At 36.8% G+C, this 17,752-nt stretch overlaps 1 protein-coding gene across 4 annotated transcripts in view; it reads right to left on the bottom strand.

The window, feature by feature from the left end:
- TNRC6A (trinucleotide repeat containing adaptor 6A) overlaps positions 1 to 17,752 on the bottom strand; it is a 97,251-nt gene that overhangs the window by 45,160 nt on the left and 34,339 nt on the right. For 3 of the 4 annotated variants that reach the window (XM_036825871.1, XM_036825872.1, XM_036825873.1), the window contains one exon: positions 4,682 to 5,065. The exons of the other annotated variant lie outside the window; for it this stretch is intronic. In XM_036825871.1, the coding sequence (XP_036681766.1) occupies positions 4,682 to 5,065 (384 nt within the window). The remainder of the gene's footprint in view (positions 1 to 4,681; positions 5,066 to 17,752) is intronic. 4 annotated transcript variants of the gene reach the window in all.

Genomic DNA, 17,752 nt, shown 5'->3' with positions numbered 1-17,752 from the left:
CTTAGTTATTCTAGCCTCTAGTCCAGGGGCTGGCAAACGTTTTCTGTAAAGGTCCAATTGGAAAATATTTTAGGTTTTGCCAGCCAGATGGCCTCTGTGGCAACTACTTACCACAGTAGCTAGGAAAGCAGCCACAGATACCATGTAAGTGAACGGGCATGGCAGGTTAGAGAAGACAAATGCAATACCACAACCAAATGCAATGTATGGATCATGACTGGTTTCTGGGGTAGGGACTGTGGGGAGACGGCTACAGAAGACATTCATAGGGTTGTTGCTCTAGACCAGGTGGTGAGTGTCTGAACCAGGTCAATGGTGGCAGCAGTGCAGAGGAGAGAGGAAAGCTGAGAGATGTTCTGGAGTTAAGATCAGCAGGGCATGATAAACCAGTGGCCTGTAGACATGAAGAAGAAGGAGAGTTAAGCATGATTTTAAGAGTTCTAGATGGGTGACTGGATGAATGGGGTTGCCGACCCTTTGAGCAACGGGATCCAGAAGGAGAAACTGGTATGTGGAAAGATAATGAGTTCGATTCTGGACATGCTGAGTTTGAAGGGCCCAACATCAGCTGAAGACATCCAGAAGACATGGAACCTAAAACTGGGGAAAGAGATGAAACAAAGCCATGGGAGGGAATAAAATCTGAAAACTGGTCAAAGAAAAATGAAAGAATGAAAGAGCTTTAAAAAGGAGGAAATGGTCAATGATAAAAAATGTAGATATATATTAAGATAAGAATGAAAAAGTCCGTTTTTTAACCACAATTAAAAATAAAAAAAGTCTGGATCTGGCATACAGAAGATCAGTGCCCTTAGTAAGAGCCACTTGAACCAAGTGAGCAGGAGCCAGGTCACAGAGGAATGAAGTAATGTATTAGAGATTCCAAGTATAGATTATTTTTTTAAGAACTCTAAAAGTAGACAGAAATTCTACAATAGCCCCAAGAGAATAGGAGTTTAAAGGAATTTATTTTAAAGATTATAAAGACCTGATTATGTTTACAGACCATGGGACAAGCTGAGAGCAAGAAGTGGAAGTTCCAGGACAGCGAGGACGTGTACTATACTGAAAAGACAGCTAAGAGCATAGGTGGATGGACAGTATTTTAATCTTTAAACATCTCTGGAAACTTTAAGTTTCTTAAAAAAATCGAAATGTAGGAAACTCTATAGTGTAATATAAAAAACACTCACACACCCCTCACCTTAAGAAATATACTACTAATATAATAGAAAACTCCTGTGTACCCCTTTCTTGATTACATCTCCTTTCTTCTACAGTAAGTAACTGAGTGGTAACCACATAAAATGCTATATTTGAGTTTATTCATAAGCAAAATATGTTGTTTTGCAAGCTTTGTATTTTATATAAATGATATCACACTATAAACAAAAAGACATTCTTGGTACCATCTGCAAAAATGTGAACATGAACTACGTATCACAGGATATTGCTGAAAATATCCCTCTTCTGCTTAACGGTGACTGTGGTATCATGGTTGTATAGAAGACTATCCTTATTCTTTAAGAAATTACCTGTGGAAGTATTAAAGGTGAAGTGCAGTGAACATCTGTGCACACGTGTGCATATGTATCTATATATAATGTACTAGTAACGGATGGATTTGAATCTATTTGTTTAACTTTTCTGTATGTGTCATGTCAGTTGGATGATAAAAATGTGGGTTGGAACACTCTGGCCCATAAGAACAATACTGCTGCCAGCCCTGTTAGGCATTAAGTCCCCCCAAATCCTTTATCACATAGCCTTCAGGCCCCCCAAATTCAAGGGTTTTTTGTGGGAGTAGCAGGGCCTGATACCTTAAGGCTCTAAGAAATCAACTGCAAAAGAGAGGTCCTTCAGTGATGACTGAAACCATCACTAAGTGTTTGAGGCACAGCCACAAACTGGCAGCTCAGCCTGCAGAGTTGTGTGGTTTGACCAGCACAGGGTTCTAAAAACTTAAAATGAGAATGTAAAGGTAGTCAGGCAGGGTACAAAATTAATACATTTACCACAGTTCCCATTACTTCTTTTCATCCTTTACTCCACTTACCTGCTAGCCTATGAAGGCATTTAGTTTGTGTGACCTCTAATTTAGAAAATACCTAATGTCATCTAGGTACTATCCCTCTTCCTTGATTGCAGTGAATAAACAAGAAATGCACTCTGTGAGTACAAGGGAAGTGCATCCAGCACTCCTCATCTTTACCATGCAAACTTTTAAGTAAATGTCTATGTATGTATTGCATGTATTGATTTAAATGTCAAATCTATTCCATTACCTATCTCTGTTCAGGAAACAAAAAAACCAAACACAAGTACAAACAGACAAAACAGTTAAGATTATGTTCCCCCATTTCTGAACTACATATAATTCACAACATGCAATTTTTGGGTTTCTGGGCTATTGTTCATGCTGTTTGTACTGTCCAGTACGCTGCTCTTCATTGATTGCTAGGCTATTCTCTAATCTGCAAAATGAAAATTAAACATGTTAATACAGTGTGTGGGTCATAAGCACCCCATAAGGGTTAGTCACTATATTATTATTATTATTGGTGTTATATTATTATTAGCCCTTCGGGAGCCAGGACAGACCTAAGAAGTCCTCCCTAATTCACAGACACCCAATGCTCTATTATGTGACTAGTGTTTCTATTATCATTTCTAGTAGCACCTAAAAAATATTTTAAGGTAAATATGTGACTATGCTGTTAAAGGGGGATTCATAAAAGTTTAAAAAAAGACAAAAGCACAAGTCTGGTTCTTCTGCAGAATGCTTTGCCTTCATCCTCTGCAGTCTCTAGCTGTGTGGGGATTTAATTTTAAGCCTCAGTCAGATTGCTGCACCCTCCTTATTTCCATCTTAACCTCCACATTCACTCAGTCCACCTTTGTAAAGTTGTTTTAGAAACAGGTGGGATATTTTTCCTTCTCAGCCTTGTTTTGAAGCCTTCTTCCTATGCCCACATCTTAGGCTTTCTTTTCATCTGAATGTATACCCATAACACTTTTGGGTTTCTTGACCCATATCAATTTTTGAGAAATAAGATTCTTATACTCCCATTGTTTCCATTTCAAAAACAGCTTTGCTTTTTCATTTCCCAAATTGAAAAAGCATATTCAACATATATTTTCTAAATTTACTATCCCACTTTCCTGTTTGTTAATTATCACACCACTATTACTTAGCTTGCAGTAGGTACTCAAGCATTTGTTGTATAAATAACCTCTCCTAGGTTTTAACCACAATGCTGCTGATGACTCAGTACATCTGCTTTGCTTCCAGCCTGACTTCCCAGAGGAACTTCAAACCAAATTATTAATTGCTTGGCATTAGATCTAACATGTCTAAACCAGACTCTTCCTCCTGAAAAGTGCAGGTCCTTCGGTAAAAGTTTCAGGGAAGTTAATTCATTCAGTGCCTAAATATTAGGCACTAAACTAGCTGCTTTAACATGTCACATAAAATCATCCTCAAAGCAACCTTACAGATTGGGTACTACGCTTTACAGATTAGCAAAGACCGTCAGATAAGTTAAGTGATTTGGCCAAGCTTATGCAAGAAAGTGTGTAGGGGAGTAGAAGTAAGTATTAACTTGGGCTGATAATTTAAGTTTGCATCCTTTCCAATAATGTGCTTCTCTGATTACCTATGCTAGAAAAATCACATCTGTGTCCTCTTCCTCCTTACCTATCACTACCAATATGCTGCCAAAGCAAAGCACGGTTGTTATGAACACAGCTTTGGAGTCAGACAGATCTCGATGTGAGTGCAGGCTCTGCTACTTATTAGCTGTGAAATACCATATTACAATGTAGAGTAGTTCCTGGTATATATAAGAGAGCATAGAGGTAGAAAGTGAATATTCTACCTGGGATAGTTAGGAAAGGCTGCTCAAACGAGACTCGAACACACGGAACAATTAAGTAACCTGCCAAGGTCACACATGCTGGTATATGGTGGAGCTAGGACTTCAAAACCAGGTCCATCTGGCTCTAGAGACTCTGTTCATTACCAGTCTGCTACTGTTTTCATGTGTGGGAACCCTGATTATCCTCAATTCTCTATATGACTTGTGGTAAAAGTGTCAAAATAGTTCAATAAGTGAATGGACAAACCAGTCGTCAGAACATATCAAAACAAACTGGGCTTTGAGAAAATTGTAATCACATACTGGATATATCTTCTGCCTCACAATCATTACTGAGCTGAGAAAAGCCATCCTGAGGCAATAACTGAAATGCATGTGCTCTGAATAGAATCTTCATGGGTGGTAGTCTCTTTACTGCACGTGGTAACTGATCTCAAGCCATTTTTGTCTTGGTGCCTCAGTTTCCTCTACTGAAAAGCGGAGATAAGAACAGCTTACACCTCTCAGGGTTGTTGAGGATTAAATGCAATAACGTGCACAGTTGCTTAGCACGTAACTTAGGGGGGGTGCTCAATTTTAGCTATAAGCTGTATATTAAAATGGGTAAGATCTGGAGAGAGAGCTCTAGTTAACCTACAGGAAACATTTTCAGATTCCCCATTCATAACTTCTGTATAGAATTCTTATTTTTACAACACAGATATTGATGAATACAAATACATCACCAAACAGGCATGAATTTATAAACTTGCTACACTGCTAATGATGACAGTTGGAGTCTCGTAAGAAATGCCTTCTCTCACCTGACTGGTTTTTGCTGATCTGCACCTCTCCGTTATTTTGTGGCTGTTGATTTGTTAAAGCACTGCTCTCTGACTGGCTGCTTAACACTTTAACAGCAGATCCCAGGTTTGCTGCTATGACAGGAAAATGCTGACCCCTCTTTAGAAGCTGCTTATGTTCCTGGTGGCGAAATCGAGGTGGAACTTCGCGCGGATACCGAGGCAAGGCCTGTGGTGGCTGCGGCTGCGGCGGCTGCTGTGGCTGCGGCGGCGGCTGCGGCGGCGGCTGCTGATTGTTGGCTGTGGCTCGCTTGGCATTATTATTAGTGCTGGTTGCTGTGGAAGTGCCGTTATTAGAGTTGGCAGGCTGAGGCTGGCTTACACTGGGCTTTATCTGTTCTGGCACTAATCCCAACAAAAGAAAAGGGGTGGAAAAGATTAGCCAGGAAAGTGCACCTCCATTGCAAGCCATCTAAGTAAAAAGGCACTAAGAAAAACAATCCTAAAGGAACAGAAGCTTTACGTGTGCAGGGGTGTCCTCATTCACGGGCTCCAGTTTTCTTGAGAAGGATCACTGCCAAGTGTCAAATTTTACTTCTGCTAACTACCTATCCGGTAAGGGGATGGACACCAGTCAGCACTCCCTGTCCTGGCTGACAGTTCATGCTCACCATCTCTTTCCCATATTATCTCCAATTAGAGAACAAGCACTGATTACACAACGCTGGAACTCACAAGAACTAAAAGAACAAAGGTGACAAATCAAGTTTTGGTAATCCCAAAAGAATCCTCAACTCCCCAGTAACTGCTCTTAATCTGCCTCATGTTTAATGTGTTTGGTCCCTATTTTTCATCTTTGAAAGACAACACAAGAGTAAGGGTAGAAAATAATCCTGCTAGTTCCCTTACAAAACAGCAAAGTTAACATTGTTTTTTGTTATTAAAATATAAAGCCTGAATCAAATAAGACAAATTCAGAATTGGGATGTAAATAAAAAGATCATAGACTGAAATCTATGAGACTAACCAAAATTGGAGAAATAACTTGGATACCCTGTCTTAAGCGAGTCTGAAAAATAGCTATCTGTCTACTGTATGAACAGTCAGAGACTACAGTGAATTTCTGGACTCCTAAAAGAGATTAAATAAGTAAATAAACTGATGGAAATGCTCTAAACCAGTGAAAATATACCCCATCTCTAAAACTACAGGGAGGCAGCGTGGTGTATGAACTTTTGGTGCCAGATGGACCCAGGTTTCAATCCCAGCTCTGCCTTTAGTAAGCCTTGTGTCTTTGGACAAGTTGTAAAAACCCAAGCCTGTGGTCTCCTCTGTAAAAGAGGGATAACACCTATTGCTTGCAGAGCTATCCTAAGGTTAAATATATTTATGTTTACAGAGCACCAAACACAAGGCTATACACGCATACTCTGGTTTATTGTGCTTCGCTTTATTGCACTTAGAAGATACGGTGGTGGTTTTTTTGTTTTTGTTTTTTTTACAAATGGAAGGCTTGTGGCAACCCTGCACCGAGCAAGTCTATCGGCGCCATTTTTTCCAACAGCACCTGCTCACTTTGTGTCCCTGTTTCACATTTTGGTAATTCTCGCCATGTTTCAAACTTTTTCATTATTATTAGTTATGGTGATCTATGACCGGTGATCTTTGATGTTACCACTGCAAAGAGATTACGATCCACAGAAGGCTCAGATAATGGTTAGCATTTTTTAGCAATAAAGTATTTTTAAATTAAGGTATGTACATTTTTTAAGACATAATACTATTAAACACTTAACAGACTACAGGATAGTGCAAACATAACTTTTATATGCACTGGGAAACAAAAAAATTTGTGACTCGCTTTATTGTGATATTCACTTTATCATTTTGTGTGTGGCAGTTTTAAGTTATTAGTTTTTAAAATAAAAATATATATTCACTTTACTCCGGTGGCCTGGAACCGAACCCACAATATCTCTGAGGTATGCCTGTAGAGTGCCTATTTTTTAATGATTGGCATAATACCACTTTGTACTTTTGTAGCAGTTTAATGTTTCTCTGAGATTTTGATGCATCTTCACAGATGTCACTGTCAGATAAATAAAGTGATTCGTCTCCATGTGATCGGTGAGGACACTCAGAGAAAACTGTTCAAGAGTTAAGAGCTCCAACCCCACCACTCACTAGCTACGCTATATCTGTGTCTTTTCCCTTGTCTATATGGTATAGACAGTCTTGATCTAGTACCCAGTGTAATGTAAACACTCAGTAAACAAAAGCTATTGCTGTGGCCCAAATAAAAGAAATATTTATCAAATGCCTAAAATGTATACGATTCTGTGATAAAGTGTTGGTCACACGGGTTGTTTCCAATAGCCACCCAACTTCCTCTTACAAACCCTCAGATCTAGAGCCACCTTTCATTTAACAGTCTAGCCTCACTATTGTCTTCTTTCTCTGAACTGGTGGATTTAGTCTATATCACTAATACTGATACTTTTTAATATATGATCTTGACCTCTTATTTTTTAAAATCTGATTGTGATTTTTCTAAAGTAATACAAAGAAATTGTATTTCAGGAGGAATTACACTGAAAAATCACAAACATTACATCTATTGCTTGGAATTCCTTCCATTCTTGAAGGCAACCGAAAAGCCTCTTATTAGCATTTGGGCCAAGTGCATGCTAGGTCTAATTACTTTATGTAGAAAATTCTGTCTCCTAGACAATTTTATGCTCCCAGAATGTAACAATAATGTATATTCCTCTGTCATGAGGAAAATAAGGAACTAGAATATTCTAAAGTACCTCTGAAACCAAAAGAAGATCAAGTATATGTAACTATGAAATTATACGGCACATAAAAACTCTTAACTCAGCTTTTACATGCCTAGTATTGGGCTCAGTATGGTATTTGGCAATTGAATGTAACCTTAAAGTGGTACAGTTACCCACTGCTAAAATACAAATTTGCCCGCCACTTCATTACTAAAGGGAAAAGATTGTGACAACAATTTAATACCCAAACAAGATGTTATTTATGTGAGACAGTAAAGTGTTGTTTAATACATTCAAGGAATTAGAAGATATCCTTCATGCAAACACTGTGAATAACCTACATGAAGACGTGTATAAGAACCCTAACACTACTTCAGAAGTGACTAGGAACTCAGAAGCAGTATTTACATCGGTCACCCAGCAACCCCACACCTACCTCAAAAATTCAAAGAACTCCTGTATTTCTAATCAATAAAGCCCCATGGGGAAAATAAGGCTGAAATAGATACTAGTTTCTAGGGCCAGAAAACTTCACTGACACCAGTAAAAACATTAAGACACGTAACTATTGATTATAAAACTAAACTAAATAATCTAAAGTAAAATCTCAGATGTAAACATGGGATGTAGTCGTAAAGAGTAAAGGAGAAGCTAACAGTGCGTGCAGGTGTGCCAGGGTAAGGGTGGAGCTGCTGGGTAACAGATATAAATACTGAATAATTTTCGCTACTGTATATGTGTAGTTAAAATTTAGGTTAATTATGTCAGTAAATATCTAAACCATTGGAAGGGGGAAAAATGACAAAACGATCCATTCAACAGACACAGAAAATGCAATAAAGAGAATTACTTTTAAATTGTGGTTAACATGAAATACAAAATGAAATGTCAAGCGTAAGACTCAAAATATCTGTAATCACAATAAAAATGTGAGTGGGTTAAATTAACTAGTTAATTAAAGACCTTAAACAGGGTTAAGAAAAGAAAAAACAAACTTAAGGAATATACTTATCAAAAATCACTCCTGAAACGAAACAATGCAGGAAAATTGGTGGAAAAAAGTACAGAGACAGATATACTAACAAGAAATGCTAACAAAACTTAGATGAAAGCAACACTAATATCAGACTTTTAAAGTTCAAAGAGAAAGCATTATAAAGATTTTGCATATTGATAAAAGAAAACAACTAAAAAGAAATAAACAGCTAAGAACCTTTATATACCAAATCTTAGTATCAAAACATGTAAACCAAGTGGGGACAGAAAAGAAAAACTGAGAAAAAGCAAAACCATATATCTTGAAATGAGGTAACACCTTTTTTGACAAGTACCCAAGAAACAGTCATGAAGTGCACACACAAACTATTCAGCACTAAAGAAAACATCAATAAATTACAAGAAGTAGGAATAATACAGATGGTATTTCTGGATTACAATGGCATCACACTAGAAACACTAGCAAATACAACTGCCTTACTTAAATAAATTTTGAGTTGAAGAGGAAATAAATACCAAAACTGTAGAATTATATATAAAAAAAAATAGTGAAAACAATACACATAATAAATTTTAAGATACCACAGACTTAATTATTTTCAACAAATGAGAATGAATGTGAAGCAACCAACTCAAGTTAAAAATCGAACTAAAGGAAGCAGTAAGAAGGAATCAGTAAAAATAAAAGTAGAAATCAATGACTTTAAAAGTGAACCAATAGCAAATAAAGATTTGAATAAATATATGACACAAATATAAAAAAGGAGTATAAACAATATATGCTATAATTTTACATTTTGATCTCTGGAATATTTTACATTGTTGATTCAATAAAAGTTTTTTGGAATGCAAATAAGAGAACCAATAAATCCAAGGCATGGTTCTATGAAAAAAGTAAACTATGAATTAACCTAATTTTTAAAAAAGAAAATGGAAAAAAAATAAGAAATGATTTTCTAAAATTAAGATATTTCTTAAGGCTCCACTCAATAAATAATTGGAAAAACTGGAGGAGGGAATTATTTAACACTGATCCCAGAAGAGGCAGAAAAAAATAGATTAATTAGTATAGAAGAAGTGGAGAAATTTATGAAATCATCAATCAGGATCGCATAGTTTGATCAATACTACCATGCATACTTCTTCATTTTTTTTTTAACTAGCATACTTTTAAGAAATATTTATCTCTAAATCAAATGCTATTTAAACTGTTATAGGGCACAGCATAAGATGGGATACCAACATTAACACTGTTACAAATAAATCAGACAAGATTTTCGTAATCCTAAACAATGGGGGAAATAAAAGAAGAAATATAAATAGTTCTGGGGAAAAAAGGACATAACTTCAAATACAGAGATTCTGTAAAGACAAGAAAATACTATAATCTATACCAATAAAACAGAAAACCCAGCTAAACTGAGTGTGCTACAACATGGCTTGGCAAATCTTTCCTGTAAAGGGCCAGAGAGTAAACATTTTAGGTTCTGCAGGCCATACAGTCTCTGTTGCGACTACTCAACTTGCTGCTGTAGCACAAAAAAACAGCCATAGACAGCACGTAAATGAATGGATATGATTGTGTTCCAACAAAACTTCACATAAAAAAAACAGGCAGTGGGCCAGATCTGGCCTGCAGGCTGTAGTTTTCCAGCCTCTGCTCTGTAAAATGTAATTTACCAAAATGAGCTCACAGAGGAGTAGAAGATCCTATGGAATAATGACAGCAGAGGACACTGAAAGATCCTGCAAGATTTACCTCCTTAACGAGCACCTGGCTCAGATGACTTTACAGGGAGTATGTAAATAAAATCCTCAAGAAGCATATATAATATCAATCTTACATAAACTGTTCCAGAACAAAGAAGTAAAGGTTCAAAAGACTGGCTGGATTCAAATTTTGGCTCTCCAACTTACTAGCTACATGACCATGGGCAAAGTACTTATCCCCTCTGTACCTGTTTCCTCATCTGCAAAACAGAGTTAAGTATTAATACGTACACCCATCAGGTTTTTGTGAGGTTTTAACAAGATAATAGACGTAAAGAACTAAAAACAGTACCTGGCACATAGTTAGTACTCAATAAATGTTAGTGATTACTATTACCATCTGGGTAAAAAAAGGGAGGAGGAATTAGGATGAACCTCAGGTTTCTGGCCTGGAATCCAAGTAGACAGTAGTACCATTTACTAAGATATGAAATGGAAGACAAAAATTAAATTTGGGAAGTATGTGAGAATGAGTTTAGTTTTTTTTTGTTTGTTTTTTTAATTGTTAGGTTTGTTATTACTATTGGACAGCCATTCTCAAACTTTTTGGTCTCAAGACCCCTTTACACTTTAAAAAATTACTGAGAACACCAAAAATCTTTTGTTTATGTGGGTTACATCTATAGATGTTTACCATACTAGGAATTTAAACAAAGAAAATTTTAAAATATTTATTGACTCATTAAGAAAGTCCTTTATATATTAAAATAAATGTTTTTTTTTAAAAATTTTCCAAAACAAAAAAAGTAAAGTATGCATTGTTTTACATTTTTGCAAATCCCTTTAACATCTGGCTTAACAGAAGGCAGGTGGATTCTCACATCTACTTCTGCATCCAATTTGTTGTGACTTGCACATTATGTACCCTCTAGAAAACTCCACTATATACTCATGAGAGAATAAGTGGCTAGACAAAGTCTTTCTACTATCATTATGAAAATAGTTTTAACCTTGTGGATCTCATGAAAGCTTCAGGAAGCCTCTCAGGTGTCCTCGGGTAAACTATGAAAACCACTGCTATAAGAATGCTACTGAATATATGGTTCTAGAATTTAGTAAAAGTTTGAACTAAAAATATGGATTTAGGATTCAGCATACAGGTAGAAAAAGAAGTTATGAAGTTGTAAAATAAGAAATGGCAAGACCTAAAGAATAGGTTTAAATAGCAGACAGAAGAAGAGAAGTCATGGCAAGAATAAGTTACAACTGCCAGAGAAGTAGGAGCGCTGTTGTTTATTTTAGTAAACGGCCTCACTATCTATCTAATTACTAAAGCAGGGACATCTTCCTCAAATTCTCCCTATCCCTTTAGGTCCAGTCAGTCTAAAGGTCCAACAGATTAATTATCTCCTTGATACAATCCAAATGCATCCTTGTATCTCCAATGTCACTGCTGTGATTTAGGCCCTTATCAATTTCATCTTGCAAAAACCTAATTGGTCTCCTTGGCTTAAGTGTTGATCCCATCCCACCCCCTTTTCACTCTCCCCAAATCTATCATCTCTCTGCCCCACATTATCTATATTATTAAAGTGCTCTCAGAATTAACACAAAGTCCTTAGCACAGCCCCTATCTACCACTTTTCCAGATTCATATCCTGCTACATCCACACACATCTCCTCTTCTGCATCAAATACCTCCAATTCTCTGAAAGGCATCATGCTCTTTCATGACATTCCTTTCTTGAAAATCTTTCTGTCTACCACCTTTCCTAGGAAACAACTAATCACCCCCCACTACCCCCCTATTCAGCTAATCTTAGAAGTATTTTATGACAACATCCCCTCCGCACTCCCATAAAACTCTTAGGCATTCCCTACACCAGAAGTCCCCAACCTTTTTGGCACCAGGGACTGGTTTCGTGGAAGACAATTTTCCACAGACGGGGGTGGGGCGGTGTGGTTCAGGCAGTAATGCGAGAGATGGGGAGCAGCACGTGAAGCTTTGCTCCCTGGCCTGCCACTCACCTCCTGCTGTGCGGCCTGGTTCCTAACAGGCCCGGGGGTTGGGGACCCCTGCCTTACACTACATGTGTTCTGTAAGTGCAGGTTTCTTACTTCTTCTTCCTTTTTCCACTTGGTGTTCCCAGCACCAAGAACAGCAAATGGCATGTTCAAAAATCCTAGAGAAATATACCTTTGCCTGGGTCTTAGCTCTGCTTCTTCAAGGAACTCTTACCTTCCTACCCAAAATTTCCCATCTTAAATTACCAACACAAAGAGGAACATAGCTGATTTGTCCTACAATCCTCTAGGTTTAGCTGACTGAATAAATTCTTCCACCGAGCTTCATTAATGAATTTCTGGATGAAACGACCCTATTAACAAATTCTGCTCTTCAGCAAAATACCTCAGGCAAGGTACATCTGTTCTAACGTACAGATCTTCTTTAAGAGCTAGAGGATACCCATACAATATTCACAATATGGTATTTCCAAGATATTGGTTAATCTGTCCATCAAATTTTGTCCAAATATGTGAGATGCAGAAAAGGGGGATGATGAAAGATTTATTTTTCAGGCAGAGGCACGTGCTTTAAAAAAAAGTCACCTACTGTATAGCACAGGGAACTCTACTCAATATTCTATAATAACCTATATGGGAAAAGAATCTGAAAAAGAATGGCTATATGTATAACTGAATCACTTTGCTGTACACCTGAAACTAACACAACACTGTAAATCAACTATACTCCAATATAAAATAAAAATTAAATTAAAAAACTCAGATTGCCCTCAAGTCTCTCTTTCATAACTAACAATTCTAGAAGTGGTCCCCAAATTTATTTAATTAAAAGTGCTATGGGGCATGTGTTTAAAACAAAAACAGGTTTTTCAAGCCTCACAGATATACTAAATCAGAATCTGCATTTTTAAAAGCACATATCACATGTTTCTCATTTCTGAGTAAATTTGGAAAACTGTTCTACTAGATACTGTAGCAACATCTACAGAGCTTTTGACTTCCATCTGTGAGTCCAAAACAAAACAAAACAAAACAAAAGATAATACCTAACAATTCAACTACAAGTTAGTGACAGGAACAACAAAAAAAGTCCCAAACACATTGGGGGAAAAAAAAAGTTTGCCAAAGTTATATAATAAAGGAGTTTTTAAATTTAATTTTTGATTAATTTGATTTTTTTAATTAGAAAAAATGGTCCCAAATATATATAAAAATGAAGTTCAGATAAATTAAACAGTTATACTATACAATGCTAAATTTTTTAAAAGCTTTCAGAAAACACAGGCAAAGCTTCTTCTAAAATCTGGATAAACGGTGGGTTTTCTCAGCATAAAAATGAGTCAAGAAATCAAAGAGTAAAAATTGGTTAAGTCTGAGCAAATAAAATTATGCAGTATATTTTATTTTTTCAAAGGTGTCTGTGTGTATATATTTATTCCAAACTAAAAGGCAAACTGGAAAATATTTGTCCTTTGGAACAAGTTAAAGGGATCCATTCCCTCCCCTCCCACTGCCCACCCCAATTTTCCCTAACCAAAGGGGAAAAGGTACTGTTTTGGTTTAAGGCTGCTAAACCTAACATAGGAAAGCATTCAACAGAGTCACTAGAGTTTAGGACCGGAGTCTTAAACTAAGAATATAAATGTTATTTAATTTTGCTTTCCTTCTTCTAAACATATATTTGCATCTTCTGCATATGTACCCCCTATGGGGTCTGATACTTAGATATTTCTACCAGGTATCTCATCCTCAGAACAACCTCAAACATATAATACAGTCCATAATCTTAGAAATTTTTGCATCAAACACATTAAATGTAATGTTAATGAGCTTCTTATACAGAGAGCTCATGTAAATAGATAACAAAAACTCTAGGCCCAAGAGGTAAACGGGTAGAGAATGGGCAATTCATAAGAGCAAAAAAGTACAAACAATTAAACATATGATACTCCATTTTATCAATAAACAAATTGATTTATATTTAAATCAAAGCAATAAAATACCAATTTTGGCCTGACAAATTTATAAAGATAATATATCCCATTCTTATGTTGCAAGACATATTCCTTGCACTATGGCAGAGACACTGCACTGTGATTCACCCATGCTGGGCTGGGTTCTACTTTAATGAGAGGAAAAAGCAAGTCATCGTCTGGGTGAGGAGGAACTCTGAAATGACTGGGGAAACTGCTAGTATGATGTTTCAAGGGACTAAAAGGTTGCTAGGATACTGCAAAACCATAGTTGTGGGAGCTACAATTTACCAAGTATCGGTTGGATGCCACACAATTTATCTAATATCTCTTTATCCTCACCATGATTCTATGCATTTGAATTATTACTTCCATTTTACCGATAAGGCAACTAAGGGCAGAAGAAGGCTGTCCATGACTAAACACCTAGTAAATGGCGAAGCTAAAATTTAAAACCAAATCTGACCTCCCAACTAATGTTCCTCCCAGTATACATTTTCATCTTACTTATAAGAGCAAAATCAAACTCTCCAAAAATAAAGGAATGACTAATTCTGGCTTAATGACTTCGAAAGCTACAAATCAAAATTTTCTAACCAGCGTTTACAATAATAAGTTATCTATTACACACTCAGCATTAACTACCCTCCAGTGACTTATGTTCTATATTATATATCATTTCATTCCCACATTAAGTAACCTGGATTATCTCCTTTTAACAGAGTCAAACCGAAGTTTAGAGGTTACAGTACTTACTCAAGGTCACAGAGATAAGAACTACAAAGGCAGTATTCAAATCCAAGTTTATCTGACTCAGAAGACTGGACTTTTAACCACTATGCCTGGTTTACGCAAAAATTCCAGGATTATCTTATTAGATGAATCAATGCTTTTTGCTTCTGGCAAAATGCTGCCTTTAAGTAACATTTTATCAGGCCTACTTTCACTAAGGCTACTGGCACTGAGAGAGAGAGCTCTTAGTAAGCATTCTGAAGCACAGCTACTATTCTAATTAGAACTACAAGTATATAAAAGTGAAAATTATGATATATAATGTGTTTTTTCCTAGTCTGGAGCTTTCTTTTACCTGGTTATAACTGATAAAGCTATTCTTGCTAATCCATCCCGACTTCTACTCCAAAATTTAAACCAGAAGACTCCTGATTTGTTTTCTTTGAAATTGAAGACCTAATTGTTGCCCAGGCAGAGTATCTCAGGGATCAGGACACAACCATACGATGCCTCCAACAACTATGGGCTCATTAGTCTCTGAATCTAGTTTTTGACAATAGTTTACTTTGTTAACTGCAGTAATCTCTGCTTTTCTCATATCTATTTCCTGTCTCCTTTGTCCTGCTCCAGTCTCATCAGACATCTGAATTCACCAAAATCTTTAATTTCTACTTATTTTAATAATTTATTAGTATTTATAAGCAAACACATCTACATTTGGTAGAAATAAAATGGTTCTTACCTAAAACAAAAAGGGGTCCTTAGCATTCTTCATAACCTCCTGAGTACATAAATCTAGATTTACATGTATAAATCTAGATAAATCATTTTTCTTTCTCAATAGGAGAAAAGGAAAAATGGTGACTCTGATATACCTAAAAACAGTACTTTTTATTGACTCCCATGGAAGTAGACGCCCATTTCCCCCCTTCCTGTTAGTGCAGAGTTAGAAATCTTTTTGTTACACAGCTCAAAGACATCTTCATAGAAACACATTCACCATTAGTAAATTCTTAATCAGTAACAACCTCTTCTTCTTCAAAGAGGTCAGTACCCATTTGCCTTCAAAATCTCTCATAAAGCCAAAGTACTATCATGGCACATTTGGAATCAGAACCTGGTCTTCCAAATATTACCTAATACCTGCCTGTAGTACAAAAGTCATGTTTCTACCATGCATACTGTGGAGAGAAACACTGAACTGAACCCCGATTCTAACAGCAGACCTTTCCAACCTGTGTGACAGGAATCGGTTACAGGGATGCTGAGGGGAGCAGCACTTCAGAGGCCAGGGGACCAGACTCTCTAGGATCGTCATCCTCAGCTGAGAGCAGCCTCTTCTGTTTACAATAGCCCCACCAATGTCATTTTCTACATGTGCCATTATGTGAACAAGGTCAGGCAATGTGCTTCAAGTCACAATCTATTTGGGTCTCAATTTTCTCCTCTGAAAATTTATGCAGTACAGTGATCCTTTGTCAGGCCACCAAAGTTCCTGAATTTCATTATCGTAGGTGGCTTTGTGATTGAGAAACTTATGATCTCATGGGAAAACAGAGTGCTAAGCTGAGATCACAGGTAAAAACATTTAAAACAAAGATGAGAATGGAAACACAGCGGGGTCAAGGACTTGGAGTTTGTTTTGTTTCATGCACAACAGTGACCACAACAGTGCATGAAACAGGGTGGGCACACAATAAGTATTTCATGAATGTTAAATGATTCCTGAAAAGTCAACCACTTCACACATCACAAAACTGTCGAAACCTCTCTGATTCAAAAAATTTTGCTGGTAATACAATTTTTTTATTTCTTTGTGCTCAGTCAACAGGGAAATACTATAAAATCTGCTGGAAGATCTTTCTGTAATATTTTTAAAAGATGCATTGTTTTAGTTCATTCGTTGCATATTATTAAAGCATGGGCAATGGTGTAGCTCTCCTGTTCTGTCTTCCATGTAACTAACTACAGGGATATTTTCAAAGAAAAAGAAGCAGTACAGCCCAGTAGGGTTAGTAGTCCAACCCTTACTCAGACACCAATCAGCTGCATAACCAACAGGCAAGTTACTTAACCTTTCTTAGTCTTGATTTTACCTGTAAATGGTGATAATACTATCCACTCTCATAGGGCTGTTGAAGCGATTAAAAGCAGGCTTATATTGTGCTAGTATACACTGATGAAGCCCTATTCCTGTATTAGTTTTTAAATATCCACTGCATTAAATCTCACAGTTCCCAGGCTGCTGCCCTAGTCCCTTCGCTGGGTCCCACACACTTCCCAAGATTCAATAGCTAAGGGTTACTCTTAGCACATTAAGATCTTAGGTCTGCTCCAGTACAGTGTTATGAACCACTGGTGCCCATTCACTATTCGTAATTAAATATTTAGAATCTCACCTTGACTAAATGAAATATAATCAAGCACAATATAAACATAAAGCACAGTGCATGCTACAGAGTAAGTGCTCAGAGTTAGCTATCATGACGCCTCCAATATGATGTGACATGCAGCTGATTTAACAGCTCTTGAATATTTTGATCACTCCCTAGATCAATGGATTTAAGTAATGAAATTGTGTTTGATAGAAAAACAGGCTAGAATTGAATACAAATAATGGTTTCCAACTATGGCAGGAACAAAAATGTGTTTTAAATGCTGATTCAATTCTCATGAGTTTTTAATTAATCCGGAAAGAGAATAGCCACAATAAACTATGCTTCCCTATGTGATCACCAGAAAACAAAAAATCTGTATCAAATTTTCTCTATTCCTGCTTCCATCCCAGGCTCCCCTCATCTCCTTTAGGAGCTCTAGGGTTTGTTATTCTCTGTAATTAGCTTGCTTATGAAACCACTTGAAGAAAGCACTGGCAT

This window comes from Balaenoptera musculus, chromosome 15 (genome assembly GCF_009873245.2).
Source record: "Balaenoptera musculus isolate JJ_BM4_2016_0621 chromosome 15, mBalMus1.pri.v3, whole genome shotgun sequence".
NCBI classification, from domain to species: domain Eukaryota; kingdom Metazoa; phylum Chordata; class Mammalia; order Artiodactyla; family Balaenopteridae; genus Balaenoptera; species Balaenoptera musculus.
Note: the sequence above shows the minus strand (reverse complement) of the source record. Positions and strands in the feature narration are given on the sequence as shown.